This window comes from Oncorhynchus mykiss, chromosome 27 (assembly GCF_057628025.1).
Source record: "Oncorhynchus mykiss isolate SJ-2025 chromosome 27, ASM5762802v1, whole genome shotgun sequence".
NCBI classification, from domain to species: domain Eukaryota; kingdom Metazoa; phylum Chordata; class Actinopteri; order Salmoniformes; family Salmonidae; genus Oncorhynchus; species Oncorhynchus mykiss.
This window is the reverse complement of record NC_143048.1, coordinates 11,445,033-11,461,347: the sequence shown is the minus strand read 5'-3', so window position 1 is coordinate 11,461,347 and position 16,315 is coordinate 11,445,033. Positions and strand designations below refer to the sequence as shown.

The following is a 16,315-nucleotide window of genomic DNA, read 5'->3' as shown; positions in this document are numbered from 1 at the left end:
GTATGTTTGTGAGCGGTGAATGTTGAAACAGCCTGTTCCAGTATGTTTGTGAGTGGTGAATGTTGAAACAGCCTGTTCCAGTATGTTTGTGAGCGGTGAATGTTGAAACAGCCTGTTCCAGTATGTTTGTGAGTGGTGAATGTTGAAACAGCCTGTTCCAGTATGTTTGTGAGTGGTGAATGTTGAAACAGCCTGTTCCAGTATGTTTGTGAGTGGTGAATGTTGAAACAGCATGTTCCAGTATGTTTGTGAGCGGTGAATGTTGAAACAGTCTGTTCCAGTATGTTTGTGAGCGGTGAATGTTGAAACAGCATGTTCCAGTATGTTTGTGAGTGGTGAATGTTGAAACAGCGTGTTCCAGTATGTTTGTGAGCGGTGAATGTTGAAACAGCATGTTCCAGTATGTTTGTGAGCAGTGGATGTCAGTGAACATAGTATCTCTGTGTTGTGAATGTGTGTTTCTCACCATGCAGACGATGGGCTCCAGCAGCTTGTCGCTCGTCACGTCCATCCAGGTCAATTCTATGGACGGCAAGCACGGGGTCAGAAGGTAATCCACCGTCAACTGACTGTTGGTACAGGATGGCCCTCGCACCTATAGTACCATCACAAGCAACAACAAAAAACGGTCATAAATCTCCTCAAAAGTAGAGATAAAGAAACACCCAAAGTGTGGTATGCAAGAGTCGACTGCAATAGACTTACTATATCATGTGTATAAATGACCTTTTTGAAGTGTGTGGCTGACTGCACTTTCCTGACAGGCTGCATGAGGGCATTTCGTACAATGATGCTAATGTCGGCCCCAGAGTAGCCTTCTGTCTCCTTGGCGAGAGTACGCAGGTCTGCGTCACTCAGGCTGGGGGGTGGTGTTGCCCAGGTGCAGCCGGAACATCTGGGACCTGGCGGGCTCCTCTGGGAGAGAGATGTGCAGTAGATAAGTTTCTCAAACCTGACGGTGACACAATGCACCGATGAGAATGGTTGATAATTACTTTATTGTATCATTTTATTATTATTTTTTTTTTTGCTTGAACAGTACAACACAAAACATTTCCCATTTAATAGCAATTGTTCTACAAGCATTTCAAGAAAAATGTAGCAGTTAGTCCTGACAAACTTAAAATCTAACGGTCTGGTTAGTTTTATGAAGGTGAATGACAAACCACACACAAACACACACACCCTACCTGCACACAGGTAGCTCCGCCCCTCACGGGAGACTTCCTTATGAGGAGGGCGAAGGAGCAGCTTTCACTGCTCTGGTAGCAGACACTGAACACATCTAGAGAGAGAGGAAGGGGTTAACCCTCAACACTTCTCAGCCCAAAATGCTGCAGCACATAATTATCTGTAGTATGTATTATCCTGTTACTTTTCTTTAGCAAAGATAAAGGCTAACCTACCTTTGGCCAGTTTATCAAACTCCTTCATGGGAAGCCTGGTCTCGGTCTCGATCTTTTGACAGCACCATCAGGACCTTACAGCATGCCAGACCACTAAGGACAGACTCTCCTGCCTGAGAGAGAGAGGAGGAGGGCGAGAGAGACAGACAGAGCGACTGAAGAGAAGCTGAGAGAGAGAAGGGAGAGTGAGGCAGAGATGGGGGAGTGTGTGAGAGAGAGAGAGAGAGAGAGAGAGAGAGAGAGAGAGAGAGAGAGAGAGAGAGAGAGAGAGAGAAAAATCAATAATTCAGGCTCTTGAATCGCATCACTGTTAGATGTGCAGTATTTTTGTATGAGGATAAAGCACCTCAACACAGGATTTTGAGTGAGCGTGTTGTTTATCATTCAGACCATCTCCCAGAAGTAGATAGACATCTCGCTGAGGTTCTGCAGCACAGCCCAGACAAACTGGGAGTCCCAGGGAAAGAGACAGCGCTGTCTCCTGTACAGACACAACTTATTCACCTGGGAGGCAGGGAAAGAGGGGGAAGAGGGAGAGAGAGAGATGGATAGACAGAGCACAGGAGGTTGGTGGCACCTCAATTGGGGAGGACGGGCTCGTGGTAATGGCTGGAGCGGAATCAGCGGAATGGTATCAAAGACGTCAAACACCTGGTTTCCAGGTGCTTGATGCCATTCCATTTGCTACGTTCTAGTCATTATTATGAGCCGTCCTCCCCTCAGCAGCCTCCTGTGAGGAGTTTGGTTAGTTTGGTTAGCATAGCCGTCACAGTTACATTCTATGGCCAGTAATGCAGTGGTCTCACCGTAGCAGCATTGGTAATTATATTATATTATAACTCTATTGGTGGAGTTTACTCTCACTGGACTTTGTCATTGATAACAGATGCGTTTGTAATGTACAACAGTGCTGTGAGGGGACACTCCTACAAACACTGGTTGTGTCCTATTCCCTATATAGTATATAGTGTTTTATAACTGGTTAGTGCGTGTGGTGTTTGTTGCCTTCATGACAACATGTCATGTGGGTGTCATTGAAAAAGTACGTGTCCCACAATACAAAACATGACCTTATCTGTTGTAACAGTGACATGTCTGGACAAGACTATAAACTTGAAAGATAATTCAACCATGTCTGTTTGATTGAGCTGTTGTGTTGTGTAATTTGTCATCCTCCGTATCTCCAACAAAGAGGTCAATTCCTCCAGCAGCTTTAGAATAGAATTGAATAAATATAATAATATACTCTATCCTATGATCATCGTTCGTCTCCAACAAAGAGGTCGATTCCTCCAGCAGCTATGATCTTCTCCGAGAAGGAATCACACTCCTCTATGAGGTTGGCAGCGTAATCATCCAGAATATGGGTGGATCCAGATTTGATGTCAATGTGCTTAAAGAAATTATTCCAGATGAAGAAATGGTAGCTCTCTGGGTGATTCCTAGGAATACCTGCATAGTTTGTTGAGAATGTACATTTTTGCCAGCGGGGATGGTAGATTTTGGCCGTAGATCTCCATGGTATTAACCTGGATGTTATTAGGAGAGGTTTAGCGGATACTAAAGTAACAGCTTGTATAGTTTAAATGGTACACTAGAAATTAGATGTGAAGACCTTTAATGGAAAAAAAATGTTGCTATCAAGTGACAGTGGATTTCTGCTGAAAAATGTTTCTTATGAGATCAATCTCTTTGGCATTAACCTGGATGTTATTAGGAGAAGTTCTGAGGATACTAAAACACCCCCTTTGTAATGGTGACAAAGGGCTTTATTACAGAGAAACACTCCTCTGTTTCATCAGCTGTCTTGGTGGCTAGTCTCAGACAATTCTGCAGGTAAAGTAGCAGGATGTGGAGGTTCTGGGCTGGTGTGGTTACACGTGGTCTGCGGATGTGAGGCCGGTTGGACATACTGCCAAATTCTCTAAAATGACATTTAGACTTACACTTAGGCTTATGGTAGAGAAATGAACATTCAATTCTCTGGCAACAGCTCTGGTGGACATTCCTGCAGTCAGCATGTCAATTGCACGCACCTTCAAAACTTGAGACATCTGTGGCATTGTGTTGTGTGACAAAACTTCACATTTTAGAGTGGCCATTTATTGTCCCCGGCACAAGGTGAACCTGTGTAATGATAATGCAGTTTTTAATCAGCTTCTTGATATGCCACACTTGTCAGGTGGATGGATTATCTTGGCAAATGAGAAATGCTAACTAACAGGGATCTGAACAAATTTGTGCACAAAATTAGAGTAATAAGCTTTTCGTGATCTTTCCGGGATCTTTTATTTCAGCTCATGAAAGATGGGACCAACACTTAACATGTTGAAAAAAATCTAGTTTCTATTTTCAATTTACGTAACTTTAAACAATATTTGCTGTGTGATTTTAAATCTGAAAAACGTAATGTAACAGCCAAGTAACATTTCTCCAGGTTGACTTTTATTTAGTAAATTAGCCCTATGATCACACCTCAATGTCGCTAGTTTCACAATGCTATGTTCTAAGTCTCCTGAGACGGGTTGCACCAGTTGAGCGTAAAACAATTGGTTTTAAATGCATGGTCGGGCGTAGCTACTGGTTTTGGAATCAGAATTTACACCTTTTACGCGATGGCAGACAAGGAAGAGGACACAACCCGTGTCTGTGACCAGTGGTGAGATAATTAAAACATTTTAATATGTAAAACGTTCAAAAGAAAGCATCAAAGTAACAGTGGATATTCTTCAGCATGAATTGGTAGAATATATGCGTTAGTTTGTTGAGAGAGACCGTTCACTTCATAATAAGATACATTGTCAATAATATTCACTGGGCTGCCACAATTTCAGCTTTACAAGAGGCATTTCTGTCAATACATGGAATCCTAGTCTAGAATCTTTGAAAGGGAATGTGCAAGTTGTCGAAAATATAAATAATCAAGTAAAGTACAGATACCCCAAAAAACGACTTAAGTACTACTTTCAAGTATTTTTACTTAAGTTCTTTAAACCCCTGCCCACTCAGGTCAGTGGTCTTGTCGTGCCTCTAACACTTCTCCTGTGCTCGTGTTCAACTGTCAGTCACAAGGAGGTGGCTGTGTCCAACTTTGCCTTGCACGAGTCCCACTGCCAGCGGTTCCTGTGCCTGTGTCCAGACTGTGATGAGCCGGTTCCCAGACAGCTATTGGAGCAGCATCATCAGGACCAGCACACCCAGGTAAACCACTCTGCTGTAATGAAACCAGGATCACTTCCAAATACTTGAGTCGATGTTGAGAGATAAAGGGCCCAATTGTTTACGTCCGATATATTGTCGTTTCGTCACTCTCACAGGTGAAATGCACCAAGTGCAACAAAAAGGTGGAGCGTTGCCAGCTACTGGACCATGAGGTGAGACTGCTCCACGGTCACCTGCATTGCCACACACACACACACATCATGACGATGCCGTTTCAGTGAATGGATTGGAATGAGTTCCTCTGCATGATCATCATAATCAAGCTGTAATTGATACAGGTGTATAATAACGATTGTTATAAAGAATGAATCACCCCCCCCCCCCCCCCCCCCCCTCTCAGTCGGACGAGTGTAAGGCAAGGCTGCAGTGCTGTGAGTTCTGCCAGCTGGAGCTGCCGCTGTCGGCCATGGCGGAGCACAGCGTGGCGTGTGGCAGTCGCACCGAGCGCTGCTCCGACTGCGGACGCTACGTCACTCTGAGGGACCAGCCGGAGCATGCCCAGATCTGCCCTGACCTCTATGTTCCCGATAACCCCTCCCCACCATCCTCCAACGGTGAGGCTACCCCCACACTTCAGTTTAAGTTGATTTGCCATATGTAATATTCAACCCATTGGAAAATGGAAATCGTAATCACTATCCAGTCAGATGAGTTTGATATGATGGTGTTCAATGTTATGTTATATTCAAACTAATGTGGTGTTTTCTGGATGCAGGCAGGCGAACAGCAGTTGTTTGCAGGAGCTGTATGAGGTCTTTCCCATTGGAGGAGATGGCAGAACATCAGGTATGTTCTTATTCAACAGCATGAACCCAAGTTATCATCATCAGATCATTCCTCCTTGTTTTACCACCTATATTAAGCCTACTTCTGGGACAAACAAGTAATCTCAATGCAGATTCTCCATGGAAAGAGCTTTGTGTTTAAATGACTTGTTCAAATCTCTTCCCCAACTGCTAGCTGTGGTGTGTCCACACATCAGAGGAGGCTGAACAGGAACAGCCCAGTCCTCGTTTGACCAATTCTATGAAGTCTGCATTGTTCTCAGCCCAAGGCAGGAGGCAAGAGGGGAGAGAGGGGGATATTGACCAGATCAGCACCTGTCCCCACTGTCACCTGGCTCTCCCCGTAGTCACACTACGATGGCATGAGGTACAGCGCTGTCCCAAAAACACAGTAGCCTTCTGGGATTGGGGCAATTCCATTTCAATTCAGTCTCCAACCCTGGAATTGACCCAAACCCTGGTCCCCTTTTTAATCATTTGGAGTGATGAAAAAGAGACAAACTAACTGGGTCTTTTGTTTCTCTTTCAGATTAAATGTCAAATCCATGTCAACTTGAAATGAGAAACATGCTCAGAACTTGTGAAGGAACACTCCATGGTGAATTGGTGTAGTGGTTGACAAATTATTAATAACACAATGGACAAGGTTAGTCGTGATTTATTTGAGCAAATCGCAAGTTATTTTTTGCCCGAAAATGTGTATTTCAGAGGCAGTTGAGTTATTTCTGGTGACTGGACGGGTTGGGGGTAACGGTAAGAGATTAGGACTTATTAAATTAGTCAGGATTCTTCTCTACAAGAGGATAAGAGTCCTATTCTATGATTGTTGTATAATACATTGTTTACAACTGAAATGCAGTATGTTCTGAAAATGGGAATGTTTTCTCCGTCATTGAACTCATCAAAAGTTTTACATTTGAATATTTGTTTACTAATGTACATAACTGATTTACAATCAAATGTTTTGCTGTACACACACTTAAGGATATTATATTTTTTGTTAATAATGGATCCAAATACTGTGAGCCGTCCGGTTTTATCTTCTCCTATTGTGATGTCACAAGGTGTCTCTTTGGTTTCATGGTGACAACAATAAAAGCTGTGAAGGTTCCAGAGCTTCAGTTTTGGTGTCTCGTCATTTCCAGGTGACAACTGGGACACATTGATGGCCACCCAACGGACACGTGTCAATGTGTCCTCTGCTTCTCTGTAGTCCAAGTGAACCCCAGAGTCACATAGAATACATTTCAGACTACAGGGAGAACTATTTATTTACATTTGGTGGATGAATACTGAGAGACGTGAGTGGTTGGGCAAAACTTCTTCCTTGTAAATGAATTACCCAGAGGATCCAGAGGAACAGCTCTCGGAGGATGAAAACGAAGAAGAAGAGGAGAGGGAGGATGAAGGAATAGAGATAATGGATGAGGAGGAGGAGGAGGAAGAAGGCGAGGTGGAGGAAAATGAGGAGCCTAAACTGGGCTGGGCTAACCTCCCGGACGTGTGTCTGCGGCAGGTGTTCTGGTGGCTGCGTGACCGTGACCGTGTCAAGGCGGCCCTGGTGTGTCTCCACTGGCACCACGTCATGCGCTCGCCCTCTCTCTGGAGGGTTCGAACCTTCAACTTCTCCGGCCGCATCTCCAGGACCCGCCGCTCGGAGCTGGAGACGGCTGTGTGTTACGCCAAGACCTACGGCGCTTACCTGGAGGATCTGGAGATCCGCTTCTCCCACCCCCTCAACTCTCTGGTGTCCCGGCGCTTCCAGCAGACGCTGAGGACCTTCCTCGCCGCGCTGCGTAAAACCAGAGGCGGACTACGCCGCCTAACTGTCAACCACATGGAGCTGGACCGCGCCGCCTGGTGCCGCAGCGTACGCAAGGCGCTGGTGCGCAGCCTCACCTTCTACCTGCGCCGCGAGAGCTCCCGCCTGGGCTACTTGAGCCTGCGAGGGGCCCGCCTCAACCTGCCCCAGGGCCTGGAGGTGCTGGAGGCCGTGGCTGCATCTCAGCAGCACATCCACCTGGGCCGCCGGCCCGGCATCACCCACCTCAACCTGGAGGACTTCTTCTCACAGCCGCTGGCCGTCTTCATCAGCCCCGCCTTCCCCCAGGTCATGAACCGCTTCCAGGGCCTCTGCACCCTGACCCTCAACTACAGCTGCCTGTCGGACGAGCTTCTGGCGGCCCTGTCCGCGGCGTGTAGGAGCCTGGACGGGGGAGGCTCCCTGCAGACGTTCACCATACGATGCCATATCCACGAGCCCCACATCCAGGTGGTCTGGGGGGATGCCTGGTCCCATCTGGCTCAGCGTTGTCCCGACCTCCGTGTGCATATCACAGTGGAGCGAATCCTCGACATGGACAAGCTGGGGAGGATTCTGCTCAGAGAGATCCCGCTGCGCTCGCTCAGTCTCACCAGTTGCTACTTCAGTGAACAGGACTGGAGTGTCAAGCCTGCCCTTACCAACCTAGTGCCCTACTACAGGAGCTGTTTACAGGTGAGGATTGGTTTCTCTACCCGGCAATACAGAGTAGCAGTCAGCTATGGAGCGATGATGGCACCATTTAGGCTACTGGTTGGTGTAGCGAATAAGTTAGCACAGTATGTGTAGTGTATCAAGTGTTTTTTCATGTACCTACATTGTCTTTTTATATCCATGCAGTTCAGACAGACTAAGCCTAGTCCTGGACTAAGGGAATCTCCACTGAGAATGTGTTTTAGTTCTGGACTAAGAGAATGTGTTTTAGTCCATCTCCATTGAGAATGTGTTTTAGTCCTGGACTAAGGGAATCTCATTTGAGAATGTGTTTTAGTCCTGGACTAAGAGAATCTCCATTGAGAATGTGTTTTAGTCCTGGACTAAGAGAATCTCCATTGAGAATGTGTTTTAGTCCTGGACTAAGGGAATCTCCAGTGAGAATGCGTTTTATTCCTGAACTAAGAGAATCTCCATTGAGAATGTGTTTTAGTCCTGACTAAGAGAATCTCCAATGAGAATGTGTTTTAGTCCTGGACTAAGAGAATCTCCATTGAGAATGTGTTTTAGTCCTGGACTAAGATAATCTCCATTGAGAATGTGTTTTAGTCCGGGACTAAGAGAATCTCCATTGAGAATGTGTTTTAGTCCAGGACAAGGCTTAATCTATGTCAGGGAAACCATCCCCAAGGACTGCATTCAATCGGTATTGCAGAAGTATCGTGGAAAATTTACATTTTAAAGCTAATGTTGCCGCGTTTTTGGAGACTGCGTTCGGTGGCGCTCATACTTTAACAAGAAACATGACTCCATTCTTGAAGTGTCGTGAATCTCTCTCCACCCCATTCCGTGGGTTAGAAACTGACCCTGGACCTGAACAACAGCCATGAGTCTGTGGACGAGGAGCTGCTGGAGGTGGTGCTGCTGTGCAGCCAGCTGGTCTACATGAAGGTCTGGGCATTCCTGGACATCAGCTTCCTGGACCGGCTGCTGCAGAAACGCCTGGAAAAGAAGATCATCCTAAGGACCATCAAGGTGAGCCAGAGCTCTGGGAGCTAAGCCAAGGCCATTTAGGCCTACCGACCTGCGTACCAATCTGTGTCCTGGCATTGAAGCGATTTACTGACACAAGCTCCACACACTAGCCTGCTGTGTTCTCCTGCCCAGTGAACAGGGATATTGCAGGCATTTTAAAGTGTGTTTGGGTCATAAATGAAACAGCCTTCAGCTGGGCAGTCATCTTTGTCAGTTCTTAAAGGGGCAGGTCCCATTTTCCTTCCTTTACTACTGATGACACTTAATGTGCTGTACCTTGCTATAGCAACGTGCATTACTGTATTATGTGAGCAATATACTGTCTGGTTTATAAGCTGCTTGTGTTTGTGTCCCAGGTGCGGATCTACATCAACAAATATGATACTCAGGACGAGGATGAGCAGCTGGAAGAGGTGTACTCTCGCTACAGACAACTCATCAACTCAGAGCTCCACTACTTTGCCATCTCCTACCCCATGCTCTGACTCCTGCCTGACAGACACGTGGGCCCATAAAGACAGCATTTTTTTTGTTATATTAGCACCAGTTAAAGGAAGAAACTACAATTTGATGCACAATCATGATGGGTCTGGCAAATACACACACTCTCTTACACACACACACACACACCGCCATCGCTGTAAATAAACACACACTCCACAACTCTGATCCTGCTTTTCTTCAAACCCAAATATTGTATTAAAATTGATGCAAACAATACAAGCACTCCAACTTTCCATCACAATGTATACCTCATATTTTATTTATCAGTCAAATGTAAAATGCTGGCCTGGGTATGTCAGCATAATCTAAAGAGCCCCACTGTGGCCATGGTCTAGGCTTGTCCCAGATCTGTTGATGCAAGACAGCACAAAGAGATCAGGGACCAGGCTTGTCATGGTGGGAGTGGTATTCAGAAGCTGTGGATGGAGATGGGCTGGCGGAGCTGGGTGCAGATGACCTCGTCGATGTAGAGGGAGTGGGACTTGACCTGGATCTCCTCTTCCAGGATCAGCTGGGAGCGGGTCAGGGCCAGCAGCTCCATCTCCGACTGGGCCTGGGCCTCTCGCAGTCTGGCGGGGGTCACAGGGTTGACACAGGACAATGGGAGACTACTACAACTCATGGCAAAATAGGCAAAACATTCAATATGTCATTCACATAATACGCTCGGAACAGTCTCTTAACCAGAGATGCTGTATCTACTAAACAAAAAGACTTGAAATGAAAGCTGTGATATCCTGTTTGTGTAACAAAACCATGAGTGTAGAGAATCACTGATCACTGGGTTGTGTCAGGATAACTAATCTTATACTTCGTACAGAGCTAAAACATGACTGTAAAGTATTACAAAATAGCTTGACTTGTAGTTGAAGTGAAAATAGTGGCCAGAAATCCTAGATGGGTTAGAAGAGATCAGTAGGAAGAGTTACAGTAGACAGGAAAGTGGAGTGCATCGTCACCTCTTGATGTGTGCAGTGAGCTCCTGGACCTCGGAGAGCAGGCGGACCTGGGCCGGGTCATGGCAGAGCTCGATGCTGGGTCTCTGGCTGCGAGCGGACAGCCGTGTCTGGGCCACCTTCAGGGGACCTGCTTTGTCGTCGATGGCCACGCGCAGGGCCTCCAGGTTGCACTCCTGGCTGGCCACCTCTGACAGAACCTTTTAAGGGGGAAAGGAGGGAAATCGTTCCAGAAACGAATCATAGGGGGAATCATTCCAGTAACTAATCATAGAGGGAATCATTCCAGTAACTAATCATAGGGGGAATCATTCCAGTAACTAATCATAGGGGGAATCATTCTAGTAACTAATCATAGGGGGAATCATTCCAGTAACTAATCATAGGGGGAATCATTCTAGTAACTAATCATAGGGGGAATCATTCCAGTAACTAATCCCAGGATGACATGTAACTGAGTGGTTAAGAGCGTTTGGCCAGTAACTGAAAGGACGCAGGTTCAAAACCTTGAGCTGACTAGGTTTAAAAATCTGCCGACGTGCCCTTGAGCAAGACGTGTAACCCTAATTGCGCCTGTACGTCGTTCAGGATAAGACCGTCTGCTAAATGACTGTAATTTAAAATGTGTGGGAATTGCTTCAGTAACTAATCATAGGGGGGGGGGGGGTTAAGCATATAAAGTACGTTTTTTCACATTCCTGCTTACCTTTACCAAGTGGTCCTCTAGTTGTCCTTTGGCTGCCTTGGTCTCCTGGACCTGCAGCCGGAGGGCAGTGCCCATAGCGTTGTGCTGCCTGCGCATGTCAGCAGCCGTCTGCTCCAGAAGGCTGTCCACCAGAGCCCTCAGCGACAGGGAGTTGTTCTTCTCGCGCTCTGCTTTGAGGATGTTGATGTTGGAGAAGGTCTCCCACTCCTCTGGTGTCACAGTGGCACTAGGATTGGAGGGATTAAATGTTGAATGTTTTTTGTTCAGCGTGTCATGAAAGGACGGCAGGTTAACCCGGCTGTACCTCAACCGGCCGTGATTGGGAGTCCCATAGGGAGGCGCACAATTGGCCCAGCGTCGTTAGGGTTTGGCCGGTGTAGGCCGTCATTGTAAATATTAATTTGTTCTTAACCGACTTGCCTAGTTAAATAAAGGTAAAATAAAAAATAAAAACCGGTAGAAAAGGTTTAGATAAGTAGGGTGGTTAGAGGATGTATTACACTGACCTCTGCTGGCTGAAGGGAATAATGCTTCTAATGGACCTACTGTATGCAGAATGCCCCAACTATCCATTCTATTTCTATCTGTAGAATTAGGACTTTTGCTGCAGGTGAGACTGCATTCCTGGTGAATATTAAGGGATGATCTTTTGTTTCATTGTATTTCCTACTGCCCCACATTGCACAAACACAAAGTGTCAGCGTTTTACCCTGGTGCTGCGAGCAATGTCTGACTTGTTGCGTTGTCAATATTCGGGGAGGCGCTTGTGAGGATGGAGCAGAAACCATCAATCTGCTCTGCTTGGAACTTGTCCCGTAGGTCCTTCTCTAGGTAGTACTTTGCAGAGCGGTTCAGTCTGGAGCCAGAACAGAAAAAGAAGGAGATAATGAGACTTGATCGTGTGTGTGTGATGAACCACTTCCTCCCCTCACGCACCTGATCTGTTCATTGGTCTGCTCCAAGGTGCGGTTCAGCAGGGATGCCACTCCCTCGATCACCTCCCTCTCCTTCATCAGTTCCCGCTCCACGTCGTCATGTACCAGGTCAATGGAAACACGCCTCTGCCTGAAACACACATGGAGACAGATGGTTACTTAAGGCAAAAATCAAAAGTAGGGTATAACGCGAATGTCTAGGGAAAGGGGGATACCTAGTCAGTTGTACAACTGAATGCATTGAACTGAAATGTGTCTTCCGCATATAACCCAACCCCTCTGAATTAGAGAGGTGCGGGGGGCAGCCATAATCAACACCCACGTCATCGGCGCCCGGGGAACAGTGGGTTAACTGCCTTGCTCAGGGGCAAAAAGACAGGTTTTTACCTTGTCAGCTCAGGGATTCGATCCAGCAACCTTTCGGTTACTGTCCCAACACTCCTACCCACCAAGCTACCGAAGGTTTGTGAATTCAAATCTCATCATGGATAACTTTGGCACTTTCGCTAATAATCAACTTTTCAACTACTTACAACTTTTTAGCTACTTTGCAACTACTTAGCATGTTTGCTAACCCTTTTAGCGAACCCTTTCCCTAACCAATCTCCTAAACTTAACCCCAACCCCTAACCTAAACCTAAAGTTAGCCACCTAGCCAGAATTTGTAACATATCATACATTTTTTTTTAAATGTAACACTGTACGTTTAGCAAATTCATTACATTTTGTACATTTTACAAATTGGTAACATATAATGAATTGTAATTCGTAACATATCAAACAAAATGGGTGATGCACATCCACAAATGAATACATACCATATGAAACGTAACATATCATACTAAATGGAATCCCTAGAATTTACATACAGCATAATACGAAATGCTCTGATACCAGGTTGCACGGCGACTGAAGGATCTCCTTCTTATTTATCTGTTGGTCTTAGTCTGGTGACTCTAGGTCCCTGTTGGAACATTGAGCAGACTCCTTCCCACCTATTTGTGTATCACTGCATTTTCCAACTGACTGATTGGGAGTTTACTCCTCACCGTTCAGTCAGGCACTGCAGGGCAACTCTGAGGGGCTCGGCACAGCTCTCCAAGGCTCTCTCCACCCGGCTTTTATAGGATATCAGCACCTCAATCTCCTGGACAACCTCCTCCAACTTCTTGTCCAGCTCTGTCCTCCAGAACTTGATGTCATGGATTCTCTGCTCTGAACACAGAGATAGGATGGTTAGAATGGTGTGTGGTTGGGTATTATCAGAGGTTGTCATGTAATGTATGTGTCATTACAAAGTGGAACAGACAAACCATTCGTTTGCAGGGATGGATCAACCACTACTTTGACAGAAACAGATTATGTTATCACCTCTTCTAATTGATGTCATCTTACCCAGTCTCTTGTTGGCATCCTGTTGCATGCGTTTGGCTGCCATGCCACTCTCCTCTATCAGCCTCTTACTCTCAGCCGTGAGTCGCTCAGAGCGTGAACGCTCAGCCTCCGCATTCCCATAATGTATTTGGTTTGCAAGCCTCCATTCTGGTGGCAGGAACTTGGGCGGAGGGTCCATCAACCTAGACATTTCTCCACTGCAATTATTTCAGTCTGGAAGGGGGAAACAATAATCTTTCCTTTCAATAAGAAACAACATCACAAATGTCACTCAATAAGGCAGATTAATAAGTCAGATCATGTTTTACCAAAACTAGTAATTAGCCTGGCAAATTACCAACTAAATAGCAATTAGCTACAGTAGCTAACTAGGATGGGCATTTATTTTATTTGACTCGCTAGCTAGCTAGCAAGTTGTCATATAAACTTGAGCAAACTAGCTAACAAACATGGCTTGCAAAATGTCAGTAAAATATAATTAGCGAGCTGAATCTCTCTTCTTACCATACCTTTACTGTGCGGTGTGAAAAAAGTTGCAACAATGTTGCCCGTCTTGTCCGCAATGAATTAACGCAAGGACAGGTTGTAAACAAACGGTTGCCAGGTCAACGCAGTACGTCGTAATCTGGGCGGAGCTATCAACCGCGGGAAATGTAAAAGGCCAGCGGAGGGATCAGATTTGGATTCTAACAACATCTGTGTGATGCCATTTGCTAGCTACCGTTAGCTAGCTTAGCAACGATGTCATCCAGCAACAAAAACAAGGACAACTTCGTCGACAAGACAGGTGGAAGGCTGTGTTGCTCCAAAAATTATATGGAGATCAGTAAACTCAGAAAGGAGAATGCATATCTCAGGAAGTCATTGGATGAGCTGTCTCCTCAGAAAGGAGAACAATCAGATTCTGGAAATAACAAGCTTTTATTAGAGAAAATCCTGTCACTGGAGACTCTACGGGAGAAGAACGCTCAGCAGCTGCTGGCCAGAGACCAGGAAATCTGCTCTCTTTGGCAGCAGGCCCATGCGGCAGAAGGTGAGACAGTGGCCGGTCTGCAGGCCCAGATAGACCACTATGTCAGGGAGGCCGACCAGAGAAAAAAACTCTTCCAGTCACTCCAAGCCGAGACAGAGGACGTTAAGAACAAGCTGGTGTCCGTGTCTGCTAAGTGCCAGGAGCTGGATAGTAGACCTGGCGCTAAGCAGCAGAGCTGCCCATCAGATGGACAGGTGCTCACCACCAGTACTGCAATGAGCCACGACCACCTCACAGATGCCCTGGAAAAGAACCAGCAGTGGCTGGCCTACGACCAGCAGAGAGAGGAGTATGTGAAGGTGGTGTTGGCCCGGGTGTTTGGGCTGGAACAGCAGCTGAACCAGGCCAAGCAGGCCCTCGCACAGCAACATAAAGACGCCCACTCAGAAGAGAGGTCAGTGCAGATACAGAAGCACTATGAGAAATTGTTACTGACGACCAAGAGGGAGCTGGAAACTCAGAGAGAGCAGGTCAACACAGCCCAGAGACAACTGTCTGAGCTGCAGTGTAGGTATGAGGAGAAGCAGAGAGAGGTGGGAGAGGTGAGGCAGCAGTTCCAGGCAGAGAGGCTGAGTATCTGGCAGAGTGTCCAGAAGGAGAAGCGTCGCTCTGGGGACAGAGAGGGCCATCTGTGGGATGACATGGAAGAGCTCCAGGCTAGACTAGAGGAAAAGGAGACCAGGTCTGCTGAGCTCCTAGTACAGGTGAATCTACTGCAGAAATCCCTACTGAGCCTGCATGAGGAGCAGAAACGCGTCACAATTCTGGAACAGCAGATCCAGGTGTCTGCCAAAGACCTGGAGGATGAGAAGCGAGACTGTCAGTATTTACAACAACAGCTCCACAAGGTGTTGAAGGAGTTACGCAAGGCAAAGGACCACGTTGCCAAACTCGAGTCAGAGAAGGGGCAGAGGGAGTTGTCCCGCCTGTACGAGGCCAGCGCTCACTGCAGACCCCCAGCACCCCTGAAGCGCTCCAAAGAGAGCGTCACCTCCCACTCTCAGGTCCCCAAGCTGCTAGACGAGAGCTTCTTAGAGTGCCCCAGCTGCCGAGCCCAGTACCCCACCAGGCACCACCGAGAGCTGCTGGCCCACCTCGAGCACTGTCTGTAAACACTGTCTGGGCTGTACAGGGCTGGAAGCATAGAAGTAGGCCTAGATCTATCCAATCGATTTAGAATCTAGTCTTATTTTTATGGCTGGGAGTACCCGCCCCAATAAGGAAGTCTGGAATAGGCTCGGGGGGACATTTTCCCATTCTAAAACGCACTAAACTTCCCTTTTCAAAATGTTATAGCTGGTGCAAACGCCAGCTGCAATGCCATGGTTACTTTGTGCACTGCGTCTGTGTGTTGAGCAGAGTCAAATGTAATTCCTCCATGTATACTGTATGTAGCTTGGTCCTGGATTGCTACTGGATCAGATTGGCGATCAAACTGGAAATAGCGCTTACTGTATACTGTAAGGAACGCTGCTTCAAGCCAATGAGTGTATTTTATAAAGCCCTTTATAACTGTTAAACTTGTTTACTCACTCAACCTTTGAATTTTTTGGACATGTTTGTCTCACTTTGACTAAAGTGTAAATCAGTTTCCTGGTTTAAAATACTTTAGATCATTTTGATGTTCAGAGACTGTTGGGCATTGTTGTTCCTAATGTCCATTATTATTATCCTTGCATAAATCTTCTAAATACCCGTTAATAAAAAATAAAAAAAGCTTTCTTGTTCTAGAAATGTATAGTTCTTGTTTCCAACTAAGATGATAGTTTGTAAATGAAGCAAAATCCTATTACAATAAAATAAAAAGAGGTTACATTGTATCAAAGAAGGTCTAGAAATGACTGACTGTATTTCTCTTCGAG

At 46.2% G+C, this 16,315-nt stretch overlaps 3 protein-coding genes and 1 pseudogene across 4 annotated transcripts; 3 read left to right on the top strand and 1 right to left on the bottom strand.

Annotated features, from left to right (window-relative positions):
* The first annotated feature begins 3,522 nt into the window (after positions 1-3,522).
* LOC110507531 (XIAP-associated factor 1) lies at positions 3,523-6,528 on the top strand. The gene is made up of 7 exons (XM_021587572.3): positions 3,523-4,065; positions 4,472-4,607; positions 4,724-4,780; positions 4,969-5,182; positions 5,344-5,414; positions 5,589-5,780; positions 5,943-6,528. Exons 1-7 carry the CDS (start codon positions 4,022-4,024, stop codon positions 5,973-5,975), a joined length of 747 nt encoding a protein of 248 aa, XP_021443247.1. The 5' UTR covers positions 3,523-4,021; the 3' UTR covers positions 5,976-6,528.
* Positions 6,529-6,635: 107 nt separating this feature from the next.
* On the top strand, positions 6,636-9,642 carry LOC110507532 (F-box only protein 39-like). The gene is made up of 3 exons (XM_090224474.1): positions 6,636-7,910; positions 8,748-8,924; positions 9,281-9,642. Exons 1-3 carry the CDS (start codon positions 6,747-6,749, stop codon positions 9,407-9,409), a joined length of 1,470 nt encoding a protein of 489 aa, XP_090080600.1. The 5' UTR covers positions 6,636-6,746; the 3' UTR covers positions 9,410-9,642.
* Positions 9,643-9,657: 15 nt separating this feature from the next.
* On the bottom strand, positions 9,658-14,326 carry tekt1 (tektin 1). Its single transcript, XM_021587570.3, has 8 exons — positions 13,930-14,326; positions 13,421-13,633; positions 13,075-13,240; positions 12,027-12,155; positions 11,800-11,946; positions 11,091-11,316; positions 10,388-10,584; positions 9,658-9,997 (listed from the first exon to the last, which is right to left on the bottom strand). Exons 2-8 carry the CDS (start codon positions 13,608-13,610, stop codon positions 9,838-9,840), a joined length of 1,215 nt encoding a protein of 404 aa, XP_021443245.2. The 5' UTR covers positions 13,611-13,633; positions 13,930-14,326; the 3' UTR covers positions 9,658-9,837.
* LOC110507526 (centrosomal protein of 55 kDa pseudogene) lies at positions 13,996-16,275 on the top strand (annotated as a pseudogene). The gene has a single exon (XR_016492649.1). The product of XR_016492649.1 is annotated as a centrosomal protein of 55 kDa pseudogene (transcript).
* Positions 16,276-16,315: the final 40 nt, after the last annotated feature.

Bases quoted from the DNA above. Each gene is read 5' to 3' on its own strand.
- tekt1 (XM_021587570.3), bottom strand. From the start codon at position 13,610: ATGTCTAGGTTGATGGACCCTCCGCCCAAGTTCCTGCCACCAGAATGG. The intron at 12,156-13,074 runs GTGAGGAGTAAA...TGTGTGTTTCAG, and splicing joins CTGCAGTGCCTGACTGAACG to GCAGAGGCGTGTTTCCATTG. The intron at 11,947-12,026 runs GTGCGTGAGGGG...TTCTGGCTCCAG, and splicing joins CAGACCAATGAACAGATCAG to ACTGAACCGCTCTGCAAAGT.
- LOC110507532 (XM_090224474.1), top strand. From the start codon at position 6,747: ATGAATTACCCAGAGGATCCAGAGGAACAGCTCTCGGAGGATGAAAAC. The intron at 7,911-8,747 runs GTGAGGATTGGT...TCCGTGGGTTAG, and splicing joins ACTACAGGAGCTGTTTACAG to AAACTGACCCTGGACCTGAA. The intron at 8,925-9,280 runs GTGAGCCAGAGC...TTTGTGTCCCAG, and splicing joins TCATCCTAAGGACCATCAAG to GTGCGGATCTACATCAACAA.
- LOC110507531 (XM_021587572.3), top strand. From the start codon at position 4,022: ATGGCAGACAAGGAAGAGGACACAACCCGTGTCTGTGACCAGTG. The intron at 4,066-4,471 runs GTGAGATAATTA...TTCAACTGTCAG, and splicing joins ACCCGTGTCTGTGACCAGTG to TCACAAGGAGGTGGCTGTGT. The intron at 4,608-4,723 runs GTAAACCACTCT...TCACTCTCACAG, and splicing joins ATCAGGACCAGCACACCCAG to GTGAAATGCACCAAGTGCAA.